This window comes from Ruditapes philippinarum, unplaced genomic scaffold (genome assembly GCF_026571515.1).
Source record: "Ruditapes philippinarum isolate M1 unplaced genomic scaffold, ASM2657151v2 ctg3765_1_1_1_1, whole genome shotgun sequence".
NCBI classification, from domain to species: Eukaryota; Metazoa; Mollusca; class Bivalvia; order Venerida; family Veneridae; genus Ruditapes; species Ruditapes philippinarum.
In genome coordinates this window covers 1-24,702 of record NW_026863324.1, presented here as the reverse complement: position 1 = coordinate 24,702, position 24,702 = coordinate 1, and the positions used below count along the sequence as shown (strand labels likewise).

Here is a 24,702-nt window from a genome sequence, read left to right as displayed (position 1 = left end):
GGTCACTATCAGGTATGTGTTTAGTGGTCACTAGCAGGTATTTGTCTAGTGGTCACTAGCAGGTATATATCTAGTAGTTGCTAACAGATATGTGTATAGTGGTCACTATCAGGTATGTGTCAGTTGTCTAGTGGTCACTATCAGGTAAACTTGTGTCTTTTGGTCACATTCTACAGTGGCGACTATCATGTATGTGTCTAGTGGCCACAGTCTACAGTGGTCACTATCAGGTAAGTGTCTTTTGGTCACAGTCTACAGTGGTCATTACAGGTAAGTGTCTTTTGGCCAGTCTACAGTGGTCACTATCATGTTTATGTCTAGTGGTCACAGTCTACAGTGGTCATTACAGGTAAGTGTCTTTTGGCCAATCTACAGTGGTCACTATCATGTTTATGTCTAGTGGTCACAGTCTACAGTGGTCAGTATCAGGTAAGTGTCTTTTGGTCACGGTCTACAGTGGTCACTATAATTAAGGTATGTGTCTAGTGGTCACAGTCTACAGTGGTCACTATCAGGTAGGTGTCTTGTGGTCACTATCAGGTAAGTGTCTAGTGGTCACAGTCTACAGTGGTCAGTATCAGGTAAGTGTCTTTTGGTCACGGTCTACAGTGGTCACTATCAGGTATGTGTATAGTGGTCACAGTTTACAGTGATCACTATCATGTAGGTGTGAACTCTCAAGCTTCTCTCATCTGTGGTGTCGAACTTGAAAAAAAATTTAAGGGCAGAGTTCTATGGGCTCATTATATTCCCTTTTCATTTTTTACTTTTAATTAGGAAATATATTAATGGGGCTTCACTGAGCAGAACATTAAAAATTGGCTTACTGAAAAAAGACGGGGTACCCTTCTCTGCCCTCTCACCATTCCCCACAAGAACAGACTTATTTTCACAGTATTTATATATGATAAGTGAAAAAACTCACTAACAATTAGGACATCATGTGTCAAATGAAATCAAGGGGGACTAATGTGTAAATTTTTCATAGATAATTCTTTTAGGGTGATCTCCCCTGTGTAAACATTTTTAAATAATTATTAATTTATGCAATGTTTTTTTCATACATAGTTTTTGCTTTTTGTAAAAAAAGTTAATCAGTATTGTGATAATGATATAAATTCCCATCACCATCATCAAAATAAAAACTTCATTAAAGAGGAATAACAAATACCTGCGGCCTGTCCGCATGGAGATTAATTAGACATAGTAAAGGGAAGTAATCCATAACTGTACAACTAAACATGTAAAGAGTTATCTGATCTTGATATCATAACATATATGTAAGACAAGCCTGTTCTTAATTGCAATGTGGTCATTAAAAGTGTGACCATGTTTAAAAACAAAAAAAGAAATTAATAGCATTTTCGGGGCTTATTCGAACTTTTATAAAATTACACACAGTTCGTAAAAAATAAGTCTTTTCGCGCTTCTTCTGTGCCCACTGAAAATAATTTGAAACTCAGTCTAGGAATTCCAAAATATTCGGAATACTTTTGTTGTGATCCTTACTAATTGCTTTTCCTTCCGTGTTTTGATGAGAACAGCAACCGATTTAGAAATTGATGATTAATGTCAATGAATTATGTGACAGGAATATATTTTAAAAATGAAATTTAATGCACTTATTTTTCGCCTTTTATACGTTCTGCTCATATCTTCAGGTAAGTGACAAAAGTTGTTACTAGACGGTTTGAGATGACTCACCCCACCCACTGAAATTCAAATATTTCCAACAATTTACCTGTCCAGTTGTGGCGTAGTTAGTACTGTTTACAGCGATGTTCTTATAGAATATTCAAGAAGATAGGAAATGTATGAAATGTTTTATAGGCTGTCATAGAGAAACAGATTTTAGTGTCAAAAATATCACAATGTATCAAACTACAGTATCATGGTTTTGATTTGTAAAAAAATAATTCAAGAGCTAAATTAAGATCTAATATTTCCCACGGTAACTACGATCCTGTTGCTATGGATGGAGGTAATTTGAACATGTGCTGATTTACTTTAATCTGCCCAGTCTGTACGGGGAAGTCAAGGCTTTGGCTTGTGCCTAGTCCTATAAATATGACGTCGCTTTGAGATATTTTTGCTTCTGAGCAAAGCAACGGTCAGACTTGACCGACATAAACTATATATAGCCTGTAACGTCTGATACTAGTTTGTGCTGAGCAATAGACAACATTTGTATACTTTAGAGGAATTTGAATGCATAAAAATTAAAAAAAATATATAGATTTCTATATTCATTAATGAAATTTTCAGTGTCATTTCTAGACAAGCGCCCCCATTTTTAACATAAATCAATGATAATAGACGGGAGTATTCCTATAAGGGAACTATCGCAACTTTTCGGTTTAAGAATGAATCATTGTGTTCCGAGTGAAAACATAACTTGATAAGCAGTGCATCACTGAAATACCGAATGACACCTTAAAAATCAAAAATATAAAATAAAAATGAACAAAAGGTTTTTATCTGGCTTCTGTTCATAGGCTTTGCCTAATTTCATATTAGGTGTCATTAAGCATGTAAAGTAGCACATGTTTGGATTTGTGTGATATCAGCAGAGAAACCCAGATGCAGTGTCAAGTAGCGGCAAGGAGAGCAATACATTTCAAGTAGGACAAGCAAACTTTTGAATGATAATGCATGTAAACCCATAATAAAATACAATTTCCAAAAAGAAAAAAAACTAATAATAACTTGTTAGCAAATTTTATCATATATTTAATCACACACTCTACCATCAAAGATTCTCTAAAGCAGTTCATTAATTCTGTATTAATAGATTTAAAATGAAAAATAAACAAAAATCTTATTATAGAGGTTTATAGTGATTTAGCTTGAAATATAACTATAAATTATGACTACAGCTATATTACTATATCAGCCTTCACATTAATTGACTTTCAAAAGTTTGAAATACATTTTCTGTCAGATCCCTGGCATACAGTTTAAATCTCGGGATTATTCCCGACCAGTTGACCACTGATGTGACATGTGACGATGTTGTATAGATTATCTTTTCTATTGATATTGGTTATTGTCTTACTAACATGTTTTACTGACGATTTTGTCAACTTTCCTTCTTGAATTAAGTTTTAAGAAGACTGACGTCAGTAATAATAAATTTACTCATCAAACACAACTAGACTAGTTTACTTAAAATTTAATTTCAATTATTTTTTTTTTTACCACCTGGAGACATGTGGCTTTAAAGTGCTGACAGAATTTTAAAGTATTTCAGGTTTTTAGACTTTGAAATTTAAGTGCATTGGTGCGGGTGGGCTAAAAGGGTCTAGTGAAATCCCTGGAGATGTGATGAACTTATTGACCTCAGATTTAAACAAAGTATTTGACAAGGGTTTTTCAGTGTTGTATAATTATACACATATATACAAACATATAAAAATATGTACCAAGATTGGTTTCTTTATATTCCAATGATAATAAAATTCTAAGGGAGATTTTAAAAAATTGATTCATTCAGAGGTATCATGGAAAACTTAACGTCATGTTTGTCAGGTTTTAGCATCATTCCTGATTATTTTTTATTGTTTTAAGGGGGCGTCCGTGGCCAAGTATTTAGGGTCTTTGATTTCAAACCACTTATCTGTCACCATTTTAGTTTCGAGCCATGCAAGCATCATCAAATCCTACATGTGAGAAAGCTATGCTCCTGCTCGCTTTAATGTTCTGTCAATGGTTCTACTCCAGTGCCTTTTTTGTGCCTGAAATAATGTACAGAAGGGCATCTGAGGTCTTCCTCCACCAGTAAAGCTAGAAAGTTACCAAATTATGACCTAAACTGTGTTGGTGCAATGTAAAACTCAACCAAAAAAAATAATATTGGCATAATGTCTTAGGCTGTAACTGTGCTACTTGACAGCATCTTTTCACCGAGTTATGAATACTTACTAAAAAGCAATCTTTTTTTCCTTTTTCAAAGGTCATTTTAAATTCTTTTACATGTCAAAACTGAAAGAATTAACACAAGATGTAAGTTATGTTTTTAATTTTTTATGGCCATACATACTATCTATAGATAGATGAAAGGTTGATAAGACTATTTGGCCAAGTGTCTAGGGGACATCAAAATGTGAACTTGTATGTGTGTATTTATTAACCCATTACTTCATATACACGCCTTTTAACGCCTTTTTCACCCCCCCCCCCCCCCCCCGCTTTTTTTTGTCTCAAATGATGAAAAAATGCCTTATTTAGGCCCCAAACACTTGTTTTTGTTTGAGAAAAAATGTTAAAAAAAGTGACCTCTTTTTCGGCGCGGCCCCCCAACCAAAAGATACATCAGGGGGGTGCCCCCTTCTGTTTTGGGGGTTTGAAGGGGGGCGGAGTCCCCCTCATCACCAAGAAAATTTTGGACTTGTGAGAGGATGTTAATGACCCCAGATTGATCATAAGGTAACGTGTAACCAACGCTGAAAAACATTTGACTCTATCTCAATCCATTGAAAAGTTGCAGCACTTTGAAATCAATTTTGATGGAAAAAATCAACGCAAAATAGTGATTTTTGGCAATTTTGAGATGTCCCCTCGTTGCCATGGTAACAGAAAATTTAAGCCTGAGCATGTTGTTGCAAGGGCAATGGTCCAGTCAACATTTGTGCCAAGTTTGATTAGTGTTGAAGCAGTTGTTATAGTATTATAGCAATTTGAACTTGTAACGGGAGACTTTTCAATGAAAACAGCCATTTTTCACAAAATGCTCATGAAGTAATGGGTTAATTAGGGTCCATTCGACAGTTTAGGCACAAGAATTATCTTTGGCTATAAAGTACAGACCCTACATATGTGATTCGTCATTCCCTTAATACAGGTTTAATTTTGAAGTTCAAAGTGGTGTTAACTTATGATTTTACAATTTTGACATTCACAAAGTATTAGCCAAAGAAACAAATTTTAAGTTGAAAGGTCAATGTACATCATTTAGTGAGTACATAGAATACCTAAACTGACAGTATAGTGTTAAGAAAGTAGGACTAGGTCTCTGTAAAGCGGATAGAGTACTGTTAAGTTGTAGCTTCCAGGTTACCTTATATCTAAATTTCCTGCTATATCTTCATCAACTTCCTGCAGAATCATCTAAATGTACAGTACTGTAAAGTTAGTTTTATTTTATAGAAAGTAAATATTTAGTATTATGTCCAGGTAAATTTTTCTGACTCAATCTTTGCTGGAAGAATCATTGCTGACTTTACCAGATTACAATAGCCGCCATATAAGTTAAACTTGAAGTGTAAACATAATGTACTTCTCCTTTCTGAGCTAGTCAAATTAGGTTAAGATTTTGATGTATTAATGATTATACTGATTTACTTTCTTTAAAGTAGCCTTTAAGCTTTTATTTTTTGTTGGTAAAACACTTCTGTGTTGTTTCAAACTAAGTATTTCAGTAACTTTATGTTGGAAAAATGCATCATATCTCTGTTAAGCCTTTTTCCCTAAAGCTATTTATAAGGCGACATCAAAGTTCGTTTCTAAAAATAGAACATCTGAAAATGGATTGTCCACATTACTAATTTACATATAGAGAGCAGACCGGAAGATTAGAGGGACTAAGCTTTATCAAGGGTTTTGCAAATTGTTGATGTATTTTAATGATGGCAAATTTCATTTTTCTTGCTTAATTCTATTGATTTCACAATTATATGAAAGAATTTGAGCCGCAGTCTGATCAGGATCCATGCTGTTCGCTTACAAACTCTAGAACAAGTAGAGAAACTGATAGTGAACAGCATAGATCTTGATCAGAATGCGCCAATGGGCAGGCTGGTCTGGATCCATGCTGGTCGCAAACCCATTATGTTGGTTTTGTCATGACGCGGCTCATATATCTTAGAACAGCTGAAGGCCGCTTTAAATAAGTTTTGTTACACCGATTTTATGGTTGAATTATAAATCTCTTTTATTATGATGTAATTTCAGTAAGTGGAAACATCCAGAATCAATTAAGATATTTTGAAACTCTGAAGACAACAGACTTTACACACAGGGTCAAAAGGTCATTAGATCCCAATCCTCACAGTTCGGCACACATTACAGAGGTGACAGTCAACACTCTCGGAAGGTAATTTATCATTGAAAATTAACATACATATACGGGTTACATATACAATAAAACATTGATCAACATTTAATTTATTTTTAAAGAAAAGATTTCATGCATTACAAAGGAGCTCTTAAGTTCAAAAGCCTTAAATCATTTTTTTTTTCCAACAATTCTTAGATAGATCAACTTGAGCTGTAAAAATGTGAATGTTTAAAAAATTGAGCTGTCATTGATATAGTACAAAGCACATTGATGATATATTGATATTGAATGGCAAGTAAGGAAGATACATGTACACTGATTTATGATTGATAATTATTTATAATTACTTATCTGTAATTTATTTTCATACATGTTTAAATGATTTCATTAAAATACAATGTACATGTGCTGTTCATACTGTTATGAATTGTCTTACCAATTGCATGCTTTTTTTTTGCTTTTTTTTTCTTGACCAATTTTGTCATCACTGCTATGAAATGTGTTCATTATGTAACAACTGTATAGTTTTTGACATGAACACATGCTTTTGATTATGTCTTTGGTGATTTTTCATAATTTCTAGACATTCACATGTAATTAATTAGTCACATTTTACAAATGTGTATCGATTATTGCTCAACAGAAAAATATCAATGATACATCAATATTCATTATTGTTTCTACTTATGACATCTCCAATGATAAAGGAATATACTCGGAATTAATTTGAAAATTTTTACGGTTAATCACTTTTAGTTCCAGCAGTATAATTCAGGGTAAATGTATGGGGTTCGGCAGTATAATTAAGGTTTCAGCAGTATAATTAAGGTTTCAGCAGTATAATTAAGGTTTCAGCAGTATAATTAAGGTTTTAGCAATATAATTAATGGTAAATGTAAGTTTGAAGTACTATATTTCTGATGTTTCAGACAGTTTCATCTATACCTTAAGCCATCAAACATCCTGTCCTATGGGTTTAAGGCGTCAATTGTCCGAGGTAATGGCAAATCAGAACCTTTCTATTTAAATGGAGGATCGCTTTTCACTGGAAATGTTGCAGGTAAATTATTTACAATGTTTACTTTGCTCAGACAATAAAAAGATAGTCTCAACAATTATTGAATAAAAAATTACTTTCATTCCCTGATTAATGAATAATTCAAGAGCAAAAGTTGATTACATAGATAAGACTCAAGTCAATACTTCATAAATTATTATTATTCAATAATTAGAAAACTTTTAACCTTTGAGACTAGGCAGTAAAAAAGGAGCAATGTTGCTTTTTTGTAAGGCAGGGTAATGTTGCTTAACTTAAAGGCATGGTATTGTTGCTTTATTTTAAGGCAGGGCATTATTGCTTAAGTATTAAGCAGTCAGTAATTGTTGCTTAATTACATGTTCATTGCCGGGCAATATTGCCTAATTCCCAAGCAGGGTAATGTTGCTTTATTATAAGACAGGGCCTCAATGTTTTCTTGCATAACAATACATTTTTGAAAGGAATGGCATATACATTTGATGAAACTTGAAATAATTTGCCTCAAGGCCAAAACTTTTTCCAACTGCCTTTAAAATAAAGGTCTAGGAATATTATACATGTAGCTATGTACATGTATAAGCATAAAAATGATTAGTTGATACAAAATTAATATTTGTTTGTTTGTGTTGGAAGCCATTGAAACACTCTCAAATCTGTTTTAGAGCCAATCTGTTCAGTACTAAGCAATGAGTGTAAAGTTTCTTGCTCTTAGAAACAACAGCTTGTCCTGAACGGGGTTTGAACCCACATGGTCAGCAATTCCTAGATTGCTATTCCCATGTATAAACCACTCAGTCACGCTGCCACTGTGTTTGAATCTAGTATGGTCCCGGTCAAAAATTAGGACAGATACACTTCTTTAGCTTTATCTTGAAGTATAAGATTTAAATAAGAGATAAAAAAAATAAAAATGTCAAACTCTGTTTAGCATATAGTCAAACAAACAATGCATCATTAGTTATTCTATGAATGTCAATTTTTTTCTGAAGAAGACAATATTTCACAAGCTGAAGAAAAGTGTTTGTTTTTATTAAACTGATTATATACAAGACTCCAGGATTAATTATGTTGTGACCTTGTCTATTATACAGATGATGAAAGTGCTATAGCAAATGTGAATTATGATGAGAATGGAGCAATTCTTGCCAACATTGTCACTAAAGATGATACGTATGTTATTGAGGTAACGTATACTAGTATTAGATGTTTTAACCCTTATTTTTAGTTCATTTTGGAGTCACTCTGATGCTGCAAATGGTAATACAATGACATTCAATCTTTATTACTGGAGGAAGATCCCAGATATCTCTCTGTTTTGTGTATTATTTCAGGCTCAAGCAGGTCACATGTGTAGAATCACCAACCCTTGGTAGCCTAGCTGGGAAACTTTCCCACTATTCTTTACAGTTTGGGCTAAAAGTGATTTTTGCAGTGTTTGTTTGTAAAGGAAGTTCTTGTGCCACCAATATGGAGAATAACAGTGACAAACAATGTTAGACATTATGCCAAATGCTGTTAAGAAAAAATCTTGCTGTTATTTAGAAATTCCACTTTCAGCCTAAATTCAATTTTAAAGTCCCCTCTGGTATTTGTATACACATTATAGACAATTGCTTAACAATGATATGTTAAGGGTTACAGTATAAATTACTGCAGATATTTGTTTTATTGCTAGCATATATAAATCCCACTGCTCAGTATTTCATGAATAAATTTCTCAGAAAACGTCGTTAAGAAATGCTAAATGGGCTATACAAAGTCTTTGAATATCTTATGAATACACAAAATATAGGTCAGAGAATTAAGTACTGTAAGAATAAATGCATGTAGATTTCTTGTTAGGCAGTACACCACTAAATCAATACATCAATTACCAAGAGGCTGTTTAATAATGGTAATCAATACACTCATCACCAAGAATCTTGTTTAATAGTTGTAATAATTTTATTGCATCAATGCACACAATGATTCGATGGTTGTCAATAATTTAATCAGATTTCACTTTTGGATTTTTTGTATGTACTTTATACATGTATATTTTTCTACTGATTGGTACTATGTTCCTGAGACTTCTTAGTTCACAACAGTAAATTTTATGAATTGGTCAAGGCCTGTTACTCTAGCATTGACTTTACTGAATTATCCCTCTTTGTGTAGATTCAAATAATAACAATATGTAATATTCTGGCTACTGTTTTACCACCAACACTGACCAAACGCTGGAAATTGAATTAGGTGTGTTTTTCTATAAGCAATAGCAACTTGTACGAATTTTTATAAATCTGCATTCTTTTTCAAAATAAAAGCATTATGTGCACATAAAAAAACAACAACTCTTACTCACTGTCCTTTTTAAGAATGTTTACCACCACATTCAACATTTTTTTGTATCATTATTTATATTTAGAAGTGTTATTGTTTATATTTTACAGCCATCCTGGAGATTATTGCCAGAATCAGACAACCACACTATGGTGTCATATAGAAAATCTGACATGAAATTTGAATATGCTGATAATGGACAACACATGTAAGTTCTCACCACTTAAATATATTGGATAATGTGTAATTGAATAAATATCGGATCATGATGGATTATTAATACAAATATCATATCATACAGGATTGTTGTACAAATATTGGATCTCTAGCATTATTGATACAATTATTGGGTCATGCAGAATTATTGATACAATTATTGGGTCATGCAGAATTATTTATACAATTATTGGATCTCTAGCATTATTGATACAATTATTGGGTCATGCAGAATTATTGATACAATTATTGGGTCATGCAGAATTATTTATACAATTATTTGGTTGACAGAATTATTGATACAATTATTGGGTCATGCAGAATTATTGATACAATTATTGGGTCTACAGAATTATTGATACAAATATTGGATCTTGCAGAATTATCAACGTGATTATTGGATCATAAAGATTTATTGATACAATTATTGGATCGTACAAAATTAATGACATGATTATTGGATCATGCAGAAGTATTAACATTGCAAGAGGCACCTATAATATTGAACTTGTTGAATAAAACAATATTATGCTTGCCAGAGGCTCGCATGATATGATTTTATTCAACTAACCTACACTTATTGAATATTCTCATATACAGAAGTTATATTTTCTTATTGAATTATGTACACATGTATTTAAATATGCAATAATGATAACACAAATATTGATTTGTATTTATTTGATTGGTACACAGAGTTTAATGTTTTTCAGACATCCTGTATGTGGCATTAAAGAAGGGAATGATGATGATGAGTTACATGGTAGAGTAGAAGTGGAACAGCATGGTAAATAATTGCATCACAATATGAAAAATAGGCCCAAAGTCAGAAAAATAGGGTCAAAGTAAAAAAAAAATTGGCTCAAAGCTAGAAAAATAGGGTCAAAGAACTGGTTTGAAAAAATAGCTTCAAAGCAAAAACTATGGGGTCAAAATTAAAAATATGAGGGTCACCTTAGTTTACTGAATTTCAAATGGAAAAGTTTATCCTCTAAAATTTTTCTGCTCCTAAATTCTTTGACTGTTTTTGAATAAGACATTGAGTTAACTAATAAATGAATTTACTTTTTAAAAATGCTTAATGTAATGCCAGGTCCAATCTACTTCTTATTTTCTTTATTTACAAAAAAAATAAAATATTTTTGTCGTTACAATACTTAGTGATATTAATTTGGTGCCACCATGATCAAAATATAAATCTGATTTAACAGACTGTTTATTAAGCCTTTATTACACGAGGGTCGAATGATTATGCATATTTAAACCTCATGACATGTTTTCTAATTATAGAATCTCACAGATACAAGCGCGAGACGTCACCATATCTTGCCGAGAGAACAACTTGCCAGTTGATGGTTGTTGCTGACTACATGTTCTACAGACATATGGGAGGATCTTCAGCTAGAGCCACCGCCCTTTATCTAGTATGTTATATCAATCCCTAGTTTTTAGCTCAACTGTTCCAAGAATAGGGAGAGCAATTGTACTCACCCAGATATCGGTGCCAGCACCACACTTTAGTAAATAATAGGAGGTCACTATCCAAGGCAATGACTCTAACATAGATATTGACATAATCATGTCCCTTTTTATACTTAGATTTTTTCATTATCAAGGCTCTTGTTATAGTATCAAGTATCTAGGCTCTTATTTTACTATCAAGCACTTTGAATTGTGGAGCATGCTGTTCTATTGACAGCCCTTGTCCAAGTGTAAACCCTTTGCCTACCAGTGGCTGCAGAATTTATTCTGGAATTTTCCCTAAAAATGATGAATGGTTTTTGCCAGATTGAAAGATTGACAAGTCCATTTAAGTTACTTAGCATGGAAAAGGTTAAAATAGCGCTCTACAGGATGAGCGAACAAATTTTCGAAAGATAACACTTAGTCAGTAGAGAGAAATGTATCATTTGTGTACAGAATGTAAATATTCAAGTGACATTTTGTATGCTGTGCAAAATGTGACATAAATAACTATTATAACACCTGATTTGGCACTGTCCCTATTGTAGTTAGGCTATTTCGATTGTAAGTAGGTATTTATGGTGTATAATAAGACTTTTTAGAGCCTATGTTTACTCACCTTCTTCAGGGTAATTTTCGGTAATACAACAAATATTGTATTTTATTTGTTTTCAGATTAATGTGATACAGTTTGTGAACACAATTTATCGCAACACGCAGTTTGACCAGTCCTCTAATTCTATGATAGGTGTAGGGTTTGAGATTGGAGAGGTAAGAATTAAATTTTAAAGGTCTTCCTCCACCAGTCAAGCCGGAAAATCGCCATATGACCTATACTGTGTTGATGTGACGTAAAACCCCAACCAAAAAATTATGAAACACTTTCATATAACAGAGAGTCGTTCAGTTTAGTCCATTTTTATATAAAGTAGACTAAAACTGCATGAGATTAAACAAAAAAACATTGAAATCAAATCGGCGCTCAGTAAGTCTCAACTATTAAAGGAAGTCTACTGAGGTCCAAAAACGTAACACATCATATTTTAATTTTTTACATAGATCAACAGCGGCACTTGAAACAAAGATATGCAAAAGATAGTAAAGAAATACACTCAGACATAAATTGAAAAGCTCTGAGTCTGATTTGAGTGAAAAGTGTTGCAAAGCTTTTCAATCTTGGGTCATTTTCGCATTAAGAAAAAGTATTCTGGAAAAGCAGAGTAAGCAAATGATCTGAAATTTTGCATGCAAGTTATGAATCTGCACCCACATCAAATGGAACATTAATCTTGAAAAATTATTTCCAGTTTCGTAATGTCAAAAGACCTCAGTGGAGTCCATTTAATTATGATTTTTTTTTCTGCATCATATGTAAAGGTTATTATTTGCTTTCTGTTTATAGTTCTTTTTTTTCTATAAATAGATTATTATATATTTCTATTTATAGATGAGGATACATAATGAGTCATTTTCAGTAGATACAAAATTACAAGGGAAGAATCACTACAACATAGAGAGAGGGAAGTGGGACACAAAAGATTTTCTAGAGGTATTTAGACAGAATAAAAATTTAATATACAAAAGCTTATTTTAGTCAATTTACATAAAAAAAACATGAATTTGAATAGAATGTAAGATACAAGGTTTTAAATCCCCTTAACAGATTGACAAGCTTATTTTTTTATGCCACAAAACTTTCTAGGTAGCTTAATGAAGTTGTATGATTGTATGTATCCACTCATGCCTTGAGTTTAAAAAAAAGAAGATGACAGACACCAAGAATGTTAAGCTACAGTAAAATCTGAAAAATGCTAAACAATTTTATTTTGACTGTCAGAGGTGGTGGTGGTGTTGGTAGTTTTCACTCCAGATCATGGCAGTAAGCCACATTGAATTGGGCAGAGCACAGTTCAGCCACCGCATCATTCCTGGTGTCTGACAAGAAATTATAATGTTAGCTACTTACTTTACATGTAATTGAATATATCATTCACAGGCATTTAGTTTTGACAAGTACTTCAGGAGATACTGTTTGGCACATCTGTTTACATACCGGCAGTTTGACGATGGTGTCCTGGGGTTGGCATATATCGCCTCAGATAGAAGGGCTGCAGTTGGTGGTATTTGCTCAAAATGTAAGATTTTTTTTAAAAAAAAATCATATTATAGTAATAGTATCAAAATTGTTATGCTCTAATGCATATTGAGTAATATTTAAACTAATTAAAACTTGAAAATTTGGAGAACCCTTTTTTGCTATACAATGTACTTTGTTGAAAGAAATGAAAAGTTTTATATTTTGAAAAGAAAAAAAAAAGTTTTCCAATGCATTTGACAAGTATCAGAAGCTAGATATTCCGGTCTGTACCAGCAGACAGTATAAGATTCTTATAGGGTCACACCCAAGTTATGTACCTCATATAACACCAGTTCTTGGTAAGTTCAACGAAACAGATTTAAATATGGTTCACATAAGTTTCAAACTTTCATAATTATAAATCTAATATAAAATGTTTAATACAAACAAGATTATATAACTAGCAAAAAATATGAAACAGATTATTAAAAAAGTTAAGGAGCAAATTTTTATTTACTATCACACAAAATTATTTTGTCATATTTTCAGCATATCCGAAGTACTCAGGTGTAAGCATGACATTAAATACAGGCTGGAGTTCCTCCCAGAATTCAGCAGGGCACAGATTACTGGCTCTACAAGCACAACTTGTTACATCACATGGTAACAGTAACCTTTATCTTACCTATCGCTTATTATACTTATCTCTTCATTTGTAATAACTTTAGCAGACCTGAGTACCCATTTTTCATATCTGAATATTCATTGACAGGTTGGTTTTTTATCTGGCCAGAATATTCATAATCAAATTATTATTTATTTCATCTAATTGGGTAATGAGATCAAAGTCATTTGAGCTTGAAATGAATGTTTCTGCTTTGGTTTTACTCAAGTGCCCGCTTGAGTAGCCTCCAAGGTGTTTCTCCTCTTGACAAAATAATCTAATAATGTTTTAGAGCATGTTACATTTCATCACCTGAAGAAAGCAGGAAGAATGTGAAATTATTTGTCATTAAAAGAAGAAAAATGTAAACAAAGTAGTATTTTGACTTCCACTAAATCACTGTAATTGTATAGATTGCCAAAAGACAACAGAAGCAAAGATTGGTTCAGGTAATTGGCCAATGAGTATTTTAGGAAACTGTAACAGGACACAGAAAATAAAAAGTGTTTGAGAAATAACATTAAAGCGTTTCCAGGGCTTAAAGGGCCTTTAAAGCTTTCATCACAAATATGGTAAAATATAAGGTGAATGATAGATTTAGTCAATATAAGTTACTGTCTTATTCATCTTGGCATCTATGTGTATGGTCTTTTTAAGATTTGTTGAATTTATACTTTTCAGAGTTTGGTCATAACATGGGCAGTGAACATGATCCTGAAACAAAAAACTGTGCCCCTTCAGAATACAAGGATGGTAAATACATAATGTATCCATGGGCAGTGAGTGGATACGATAAAAATAATCTGGTATATAATGAATTTTTTTCTTCAATATATCATTATATGTAAAAAGAAGGGTCTTGTACTTTGAAATGCTCACAGCAATGAAAATATAATATTTTTATGTGATAATCAAAGTGCTGAAAATTCTGAAATAAGATGATTGTTTAAAACTTTATGGATCAGGGGAAGTAACTTCTGTATTTTCACTGAAAAATATATTACAAACCTTGTAGGATTCTTATATGAAGTGCCTGAAATTATGTTTTTACCCCACAAAAAAGGATGACTTTTGTTGCGTACTTAATCACTTATACAGTGCATGTTTTTAAAAAAAATCCATGAAAATGATAAATGGTTTTGTCCACCTCGAAAGATGGAATAGCCCATTAAAGATATTTAGGGTGGTATTAAGGTTAATGAATATCAGTTTTATTCTTTCTTTCATTTCATTTTTTTTTCAGCTTTTTTCACCATGCAGTAGGGAGTACATTTTCAAAGTTCTAAAAATTAAAGGCTATGACTGTTTTATAGGTAAATATATAGTTTTTGAATGATTTTTTAATAATTATCAATTTGATAATTTTCCAGGTTTTAATATTGAGTGCTGTGTTGCAAGCTGTAAAACGTGTCGGTCTTTCTAACTATAAATAAAGTTATGAATTTTTCAAAATTAGATCTTTTATTAGGCAATAAACAATTGTACAAAAAGGAATAGAAAGATTCAACACAGGAAATTTTCTTGTGGCATCTTTCAAGCTTTACGCCCCAGAAAGTAGCTAGTTATCAGTAATAGGGCATCTTGGTGGTTTGAAACCTAATCTCTAATTACCAGTGAATCAGATAATGAGTTTTTTGTAGAAATTGAATTTTATTATCTTAATATCACAGAGGGTCGTGGTGACGGAGCATTTTGTGGAAATGGCAGAATAGACGAGGGGGAGGAATGTGACGCCGGGTACCATACTAAAAATGACATGGATCTGTGTTGTAATGATAAATGTCAGCTACGTGCTGGAATGAAATGCAGGTAACCGGCCTTTTCCTGTCTTTGTCCAGACACTTCTATGTTACCTCCCTTGAGTCATAAAAACATTGAATTTTATACAAGTTAGATCAGTTTTTTTCTACGAGTATAGACTTACTAGTTAAAACACTTTAAAGTATTTATTTGTTTACATAAGAAATGTTTTGAAAGTGTCAAGAAATTATCTGTTATTTTTTCGGTTCCAGTATGTTTATGAAAGAGGTAATATAATTATGATGAAATAATTAAAAAAGTTCACCGGCTTGCTAAGCCATATAGAGAGAATATAGGATTTCTAATCCAGAGGGTTGCTTGGTAAATAGTTGGGCAAGGTGAAATTCTTGGGCATTGAGTCTAATGGTCATTTGCCTCTCACAGTTGATATGAAGCCATGTTCGCTTACACGTCCATCACTCGTTGAAATATTGTGTAGAAATTGTCAATTACAAGTTTATGCAACAAAAAAGTCTGGTTAGTTGGACTAACCTCCGGGATATGACCCAGATGTGTTGAAATTGGCGTAAAACAACCCAAAAAATATTATAGGAAACCAATCCCCTCCTTTTCTAATACTGTTGTACAAGAAAAATCTCCTTTCTAATTTTTATAACATTTCGATTTTTAGGGTTCTTATATATATAAAAGTTTTAATGTTAAAAATGATGATAAGAAATTTATAAAAATTTGATCTACCAACTTGTATGAAAAATGCTGATTTTGCTTTAATAGTTAAGGTAATTTACTGCTTTGGTGTTTTTTGTAGCCCAATGAATTATGGGTGCTGTTCTGGGATATGTCAACCAGCAACTACTAACGTTACATGTCGTCCTGCTTTAGAAGGTTCCTGTCTTGGCGAGATCAAGTGCGAGTATCCTTTATACATACAATAGGGACTTGTTTTCGAAGATGGAGAACTAAAATTAATGGATATTACATATATAGAGGATATTATATATAATACTGAATTTATTGAAGAAGTTGATTAAAATTATATTATGCAGGCCTGTAGCGAGCATAATATTACTTTATTCAACAAGTTCATTAAAGTCAGTAATGAACTTACACAAATTCACTATACTGTTTATCACATACCAAAAAAAGATCGTTTGAAGTGAAAAAGAAACATTCTTCATTGACAAGCCTACAGTATAGCGCTATGTTTATATAACACACATGACATCATGTCAAAATATATGCATGGCAGTGCAATACCATTTTTATGAAGTCGCAAAAGCGGCACGGGTATGTGATAAATGTATGCATAAAACTGTTACTGAAAACACTGCATTTAACAGTCAGGGATTGAACTTAGGTATCTGAATTGCCAATTCATCCTGCTAACTTTGGTTTCAACGGCCGTTGGCGATTATCTTTGACAAGTTACCTGGTAATTCTGTATCAACTGATTAAGCTTTATATTGCCTCATTTAACAAATCATTTTGAATAGACTTATTATACATATAGTCTCCAAAGTTGAAATCCAGTTACTGATATTGAAATTCTAGATTAACGGGTTAAATTAATGTCAGAAAAATTGTTTTCAATTATCTTTTGTCCAGATTGCGAATTTCCAAGATTCATGAATTCTGATTTAACACGATTTTATTGTAAACCATTTATCAAACGAAATCAGACTTAGATTTGCTTTGACTTGAAACTTCTGTTGTAAAATTCAGCAATTTTTCCTATGCCACTCAAGTACATAAGATATTGCATCTTGGGCTCATTCAGTGAAATTTATTTTATCATACACCGAAACAAACAAATAACTTATATGCGTTAGGAACTTTCCTTGACATCATCATAGTGGCGTTCATATAACTTGTCCGAACATCACAAACAACATCGCAGACGATACAGATTGCGTCGATCAGTAAGTATAGTAATTGTAAAGTATTTTAATACTATTGGAGGTTTTTCTATGTATACAAAAGGCTAGAAATGTGGCTATCAGACGCCATGCACTCGCTCTTCTTATTTTCTCCCTGTACAATATAAATTTATGTAACAATGTACATATTTGAGGCATCTCTAAATTACAGATTGTGGGATATTTTACAGTCATGTAATTAAAACAATCAAAACTAGGTATGAGAATATAAATAACATTGTCAAAATTTCAAAGTTAAAAATATCTGGAAAAAGGGTGTTCCCTTCGAAGCATTAATAACAAAACAAAAAAATTAACAAAATTAAAACTAAGATGTATTTCCTCAATCAATATGCATATTATTAGTTAAAAAGATTTTGACAGGTTATATGGCCCTATATAAATGATTATTTGTATATATAACCCAAACCACTAGGTTTTGTGAGGGTTTTATTGCAAACAACTATTAGAGTATTTATAATGAATTTATAAAACAGCAGAATTCCTTTATTTGAGGAAAAACGAAAAATACTCAATAAATTGACAGCAGCCCTGTGTATAGACTATGTAAACATCATGATTATTCAATGAATAGCGACGTTACAAACATGCAGTTGTATAATGAGTGGTATAATGGTAAATATGAATAATTATTCATCATTGAAAATAGTCAACATTGAACTGAAACAGTTGTGATAATTTTGACCTTACTCATCTAAATTGATGTTTCTTTGTTTTGGGTTTTCTGCTACATCGACACAGTATAGGTCATATCGCGATGTTCCAGCTTTTAATGGTGGAGGAAGACCTCAGGTGCCCTTCCGTGCATTATTTCAGGCATGAAGGGGCACCTGCGTAGAACCACCGACATTCCGTAAGCTAGCTAGATAGCTTCCTCACATGAAAGAATCCAAAGTCCCTGTCAGGATTCGAACCCACAGCGGTGAGGGGCAAGTGGTTCGAAGTCAACAACCTTAACCACTCGGCCACGCTAAATTTATGTAATGGTACTGTATCAATATTATTGTTTTCTTTTTCAGAGGAAAATGTAAAAATGGCATATGTCAGAATTTTTGTGAAAGATATAATAAGGATTATACACCTTGTATATGTGGAAAGGGTATGTTCAGTTTTATTAGCTAGTCTGATTCAAAGAAAAGTTGAGCTATTATGATTGCTGGGTTGTCATCTTACCGCGGACTAACTAGTTCTCAAACCTCTAAGCATTCAAGAGGTCTTTTAGTATAAATAAAAATATAATTTTATAAAAAATCTTTACATATGTACACTTTAATCTTTATGTAACATTTCTGTAAAATTTGACTGAAATTCAACAATCAAAAAAGCTCTATTTCCATCTTAGAAAAGCACAACCCTTTTTTTAAAACTGACATGGCCTCTTGAAATAAAGAACCTAATCTCAAACCCCTTCAAGTATCTCTAAAATTCTACTGTTTAGTTTAGCCAATGAAGTGATTTTTATATGACTATCACATGACAATTAAGTACCCTACATGATGCAGGTACCTGCTTTAAGATATTTTTTTTTCAAAATAGTTAATGGTGTATTTATGGGACTTACAAAGGTAATAGCAATTTGTATGAAATTACGCTAAGAAATAAAATATGTAATGTAATTATTTGTTCCTATGCATTGTTTTCATTTGACATCAGCAGACATGTCTGTCAGAAACAAAGCTTTTAAGCACACAAGTTCAGGACATCATAGTCACTTCTAGTAAAAAAATAACAGCACATTAATGAAAGGTTTGATAATAGGTTGGTTGTGAGTTAGGTACTTATACGATAAATATGATTTGTAGTCCATTATTCAAGCATTTTAAAAGTTATCAATATGAAACTTGGAATACTTGCTTATCATGACAAGGTGCATACTTGTTTATCATGACAAGGTGCATACTTGTTTATCATGACAAGGTGAATACTTGTTTATCATGACAAGGTGAATACTTGTTTATCATGACAAGGTGAATACTTGTTTATCATGACAAGGTGAATACTTGCTTATCATGACAAGGTGCAGTTGTTACGACACTGGACGTAATTCTGAAAGTCATATTTTTTGAGTTACACCCCTTTTCCACAGATGAGTGTTAAGACAGCATGCAGCACTCTTGTTTCAAAGAATAAGGAGAGCTATCTTAGTCCCCCGAGCATCAGTGGCGTAACCATTTATGTTAAATTTTGTGTACCACCTAAAATATTTTCAAAGTTCATTGAAATAGGCTTTGAGTTTGAAACTTTGCACACTTGTACACCATCATGCCCCCTTTTGACTTTGAATTTAAAAGTTTGCGTACTACCTATGCTTCCAACCTATTCATAGGAGGAGGTAACTCTATTAAGCATTTTTACAGAATAATGCCCCTTTTGCAACTTAGTTAAGGGTTGTGCTACGAATTAATTTTTAGATTTTAAGCCTTAAATATTTGAGCCGCGTCACGGCAAAATCAAGGTAATGTGTTTGCGACCAGCATGGATCCAGACCAGCCTTCGCATCCGCGCAGTCTGATCAGGATCCATGCTGTTCGCTTACAAACCCTATTAAAAGTGGAGAAACTGATAGCGAACAGCATGGATCCTGATCAGACTGCGCGGATGCCCAGGCTGGTCTGGATCCATGCTGGTCGCAAACGCATTACGTTGGTTTTGTCGTGACGCGGCTCATTTCCCCTTCAGCTTACCCTAGATGCCTTGCATGTCAGTCCAGTCATCAGACAGTCCCATAAATAGAAATGTTTTAAGTTTCTGATGAATTGGCTCCCTTTTCAGACTTTGCTTTAAATTTTAGTTAGTTACTACTTAAAAAATTTGTATTTTATAATGTAATACATGTATATTGATAATTCAAATACAGGCATCCTCATTGCATTCTACTTATTATTTATTCCTTTTTTTTGAAAATATTGAAAAACAAAACTATCAGAAATTTGGTGATGATGTGTAATTAGATCAACTATACGAAGTATATGGAGAGCTGTCCTACTCGCCCTGGTGTCCGCGTCCAGATTTCAGATTAAAGTTTTGGTGCAGTAAAATATTTTTCACTATAACTTTTTCATTTCTTATGGTATCGACTTCAAACTTCGAATGTATGTTCCTTATCATCAACCACATCTTATGTGACAAGGTTTATAACTCTAGAACAAATATTTTCAGATTTATCACCCCTTGAACTTAGAATTTTCCTTAAAAAATACTATATTGCAAGAATTATCTCCCCATAAACTTAGATTTTTTTAATTGAAAAATGTTATTTTTTACTATAACTTCTTTAGTTTTAAAGGTATTTACCTAAAATTTCAAATACTTATTCCTTATCATCAATTACATCTTATGTGACAATGTTCATAACTCTTGAAGCTATTCTCTCTTTGAACTTAGGATTTTCTTTAAGAAATATAACTTCTTTACTTTTTAAGGTATCTACTTCAAACTTCAAATATATATTTCTTATCATTACACACATGTTGTGTGACAAGGTTCATAACTCTAGCGCGACTATTTTCAGACCCCCTTGAACTTTGAATTTATGTTAACAAACGTTATTTTTTTACTATTACTAAATACATATTTGATGTTTCTTTCATAGTTTTGTCTTTCTTACTGCGTCCAGTATTTTATTAGTTGAGCTTCACTGTCTCCTGGGACAGCTCTTGTTTTTTTTTTTATTCTCAACCAATGTTCCATACTTTTGTATTTAGTTGTAATATATACATGAATGACAGAAATTGATCTAAAAACTGAAGTTTTATCAAATCTCAAAGCCACAATTATCAATGATATTATGTTTTACATGTATTTTTTAGAAGAATTTGCGTGCTATAGATGTTGCCGTCACAAATATCAGATGAGCGAGTGTGTACAAATTAATGACACGTTTCTCCCAGATAAAAGACCGTGTTACCAAGGACTTTGTAACCAGGTATTTTTTTTTTTTTTTCAATTTATTTTTATGTAAACTCCAAATTCACTTTGTAATACAAAAATATTCCATAGCCATGACATTGAAATAATTCTTGGTAGTCTTGGTGTTCAATAAAATGCTTGTCCAATGTAAAAAAAAATCAAGTTTAAGGTGAATGCATAATGTGCTCTTGAATATTTTCTAGACAACAAATTACTGAAAATATATTACCATTTTCAATAAAAAAAACTGAGGTGCAGTAGTATTTTTTCCTTTAAAAAATTATATTCCTTTTATAAGAGCGTCTTAGCAAAAAGGTGCCATTTTTAGGCAAATAAGGACCCCCGTCTTTAAAGCAATCCATCGTATAGCTGGGAAAAATACTGTATTTTATTCCTTGGTCTTTGGTTAAATATATATAAGTCACTTATTGTAAGAAAAACATAACAATGTCTGGTCATTATCTTCGGACATTAAGTGTTATGGTCATTTATCTCCCATGGCTGATTCAGTGATGTTGTAAGATTAGCAGTCGGTCACTTACTACTGAGTTATCAAGGAAATCCCGTTAGATAGACTGCCAAGATATGACTTAAACTGTTTTAAAATCGCTCTTAAAACCAAAACAAACAAATCATGTATTTACTTGATCATAATTAGGCTATCATCGTCAGAATTAGATAGTTTACTAGAATTGTTTAAAAGGTCTACATATATTTTTAACTTTTGCCAGAATCTTTTTGCTTTTCGTCCGAATCTACTTGATTTTTGTCAGAATCTGTTTTGTCAGGTAATATTAACATTTTTCAGAATCCTATTGGGAGGGTGTCAAGTGGTTAAGGTCGTTGACTTCAAACCACTTGTCCCTTACCGCTGTGGTACCGACAGGGACACTAGCTTACAAAAGGTCAATGGTTCTACTCAGGTGCCTGTTCGTACCTGAAATAGTCCATGGAAGTGTACCTGAGATCTTCTTTAACCAGTAAAGCTAAAAAAAATCACCATATGACCTATACTGTGTTGGTATGACCAATTCAAACAAAAAATTCCTATTGAGTATTGTCAGATTGTTATGAATCATTCCTTAATCATAGGACCTGAGTTAGGATATTATAGTAAAAAAAAAATGAAATAATCATAATTACACATACAGGATATACAAATGTAATGAATTGTTCCTTTATTTTGATCATAGGGTCGGTGTGAGAAGGTAAAGAGGGATATGATCCTTCGGTTGTTTAATATTATAGAAGATATATCCATCGATCAATTAGGTAAGTAGCAATTTAACTTAAAAATGTGTTTTAGGTGTTAGGAAGAATTAATACTATTATAAAGATCTGTAGAGATTTCATGGTAAATCAGTTGCAAGGGTGATTCCTCAGCTCCTAGTTGAAATTAGAGACATTATGTGTAATGACTAAAAGTCTTTCACTGAATAAGAAATCATATAAGATTAAGGACACTTTATAATAAAAGTTGGTAACTACTGGCCAATTATCCAGGAAGGCCTGTTTGATTGACCGACCCTCAAGATTTTACCAAAAAGACGTTAAAATGGGGCATAAAAAATTCTACAGATGTTATATTGAACATGACTGTATAGTATAGAAAAAAAGTACAACATCTATCATTGTTAAATTGTTATGAAAATTTAGGAAACTATTTATCACATATAAAATGATACTTTATATATTTCAGTTGAGTTTATGAGAAGTAATATAGTGGGTACTGTTATAGTATTGTCTTTATTGATATGGATACCAGCTAGTTGTACCATTAGTTTTATTGTAAGTATATTTTTACTTAAAGGCTCATTATGCCTCGGAAACAAAATCTATTTTTACTTCTTAAAAAAGGGCAAATATAATTTTTATAAGTGTCGTTTAAATTCTAAAGTAGCAGTAATTAAAAAAAAAAAAAAGATACAAAGAAAGAAAGAACAAAAAAGAAAGAATTGTATTTGTTGCTTATTAAATGTATGTAAATTTGTTATGAATTTTACAACATTAAAGACACATTATGCCCCAAAAATAAATATATATTTTTACGTTCTTTAGAGAGGGAAAACCAGAGTTTTTTAATGTATAATGGTTTTATGCATGTTAGATGCTTATAACTAAGAACATGAGCTGAATGTAAAATTATTTGTCATAAAAGTAGCAAAATGTAAACAAAGAAGTATTTTGACGTCCATACAAAATACTAAATCACTATTACTGTACTCATTGCTAAAAAGGAACACCAATGAGTATTTTTTTGGAATCTAATAAAGTATCCCAAAAATAAGTAGAATTTGACAAATGAAAATAGAAGTGGCCCCTCACCACTGTGGGTTTAGGGAGGAAGTGAGGTAGCTATCCAGGTAGCTTATGGAACGCTGGTGGTTCTACTCAGGTGTCATTTTCATGCTTTTAACTTTTGTTGCACCATTAAATAATTAGTTGATGCACATCATCTTTTGTTATTACAGGATAAAAAGAATAATAGGAAAGAAAAAGCCAAAAGGAATTGGATGAGTAGATCTGTAAGTTTGTTTAACTTGTTTCAATATTCTTACCTTTATGATAATAGTTATGCAAGTTACTGATGGAAGTTACTGATGGTATTTATACAGGAGAATATATCCTGAATGAAATAAATATTATCTTATTCGCCAGCCATGGGTTATGTTTATGTCAGCAAGGTTATATTCTTCCATTTATCCAGTATAATGAATTTATGATATTGCAATTTGTTATTGATGACAAGTTCATATAAAAAAAAAAACCACCAACTTTAGATTGTTTTCATTGAAGAGAACAAATTTATGCATGTAAAGAAGATGACATTAGACGTTCAACAGCTACGATAAGTGCTGCCAAATAAAAAGTAATTCAAGTATAAAGTCAAAATTACAGTGTAACTTTTAAGTATTTTTTTAAAGTAATAGCATTTGAATTGAGAAAAATGCCGTAAAAAACAAAAACCCAATAATAAATTTTTATGCACACACAAACCATTTACAAAATGTAGAAAACATTATTTGTGCACACTTTAGTTCTTCATGTTATACCGTAAAATTCCTATTAAACGCCCTGGGGGCTAAACATTTTCCAAAAAGGGGGGCTATTATTACTACACTTTTTTCCTAAATCCAAAATCATTAAAAATACATTAGTTAGTTAACAAAATGTTGGTAAATAACATTAAAATGTGTTAAGATTTTAATTGTTTGTGATACATTTTTGTTGTTTACTATGAAATAAAAAATTTTTTGA

The 24,702-nt window shown here is 32.2% G+C and overlaps 1 protein-coding gene across 1 annotated transcript; it reads left to right on the top strand.

Moving 5' to 3' along the window:
- Nucleotides 1–1,476: 1,476 nt before the first annotated feature.
- Nucleotides 1,477–23,969, top strand: LOC132721819 (ADAM 17-like protease; the record flags this gene model as incomplete). Its single annotated transcript, XM_060706189.1, is given in 21 exon segments — nt 1,477–1,661; nt 5,950–6,091; nt 6,985–7,115; nt 8,186–8,277; nt 9,527–9,624; nt 10,346–10,419; nt 10,923–11,056; nt 11,772–11,867; nt 12,544–12,645; nt 13,093–13,231; nt 13,723–13,836; nt 14,519–14,643; nt 15,081–15,150; nt 15,508–15,646; nt 16,407–16,511; nt 17,452–17,517; nt 18,555–18,634; nt 21,345–21,460; nt 22,638–22,716; nt 23,144–23,232; nt 23,916–23,969. Coding segments are annotated over 21 exon segments (2,100 nt in total), but the record flags the coding sequence as incomplete, so codon positions are not given.
- Between the last annotated feature and the right edge of the window lie 733 nt (nt 23,970–24,702).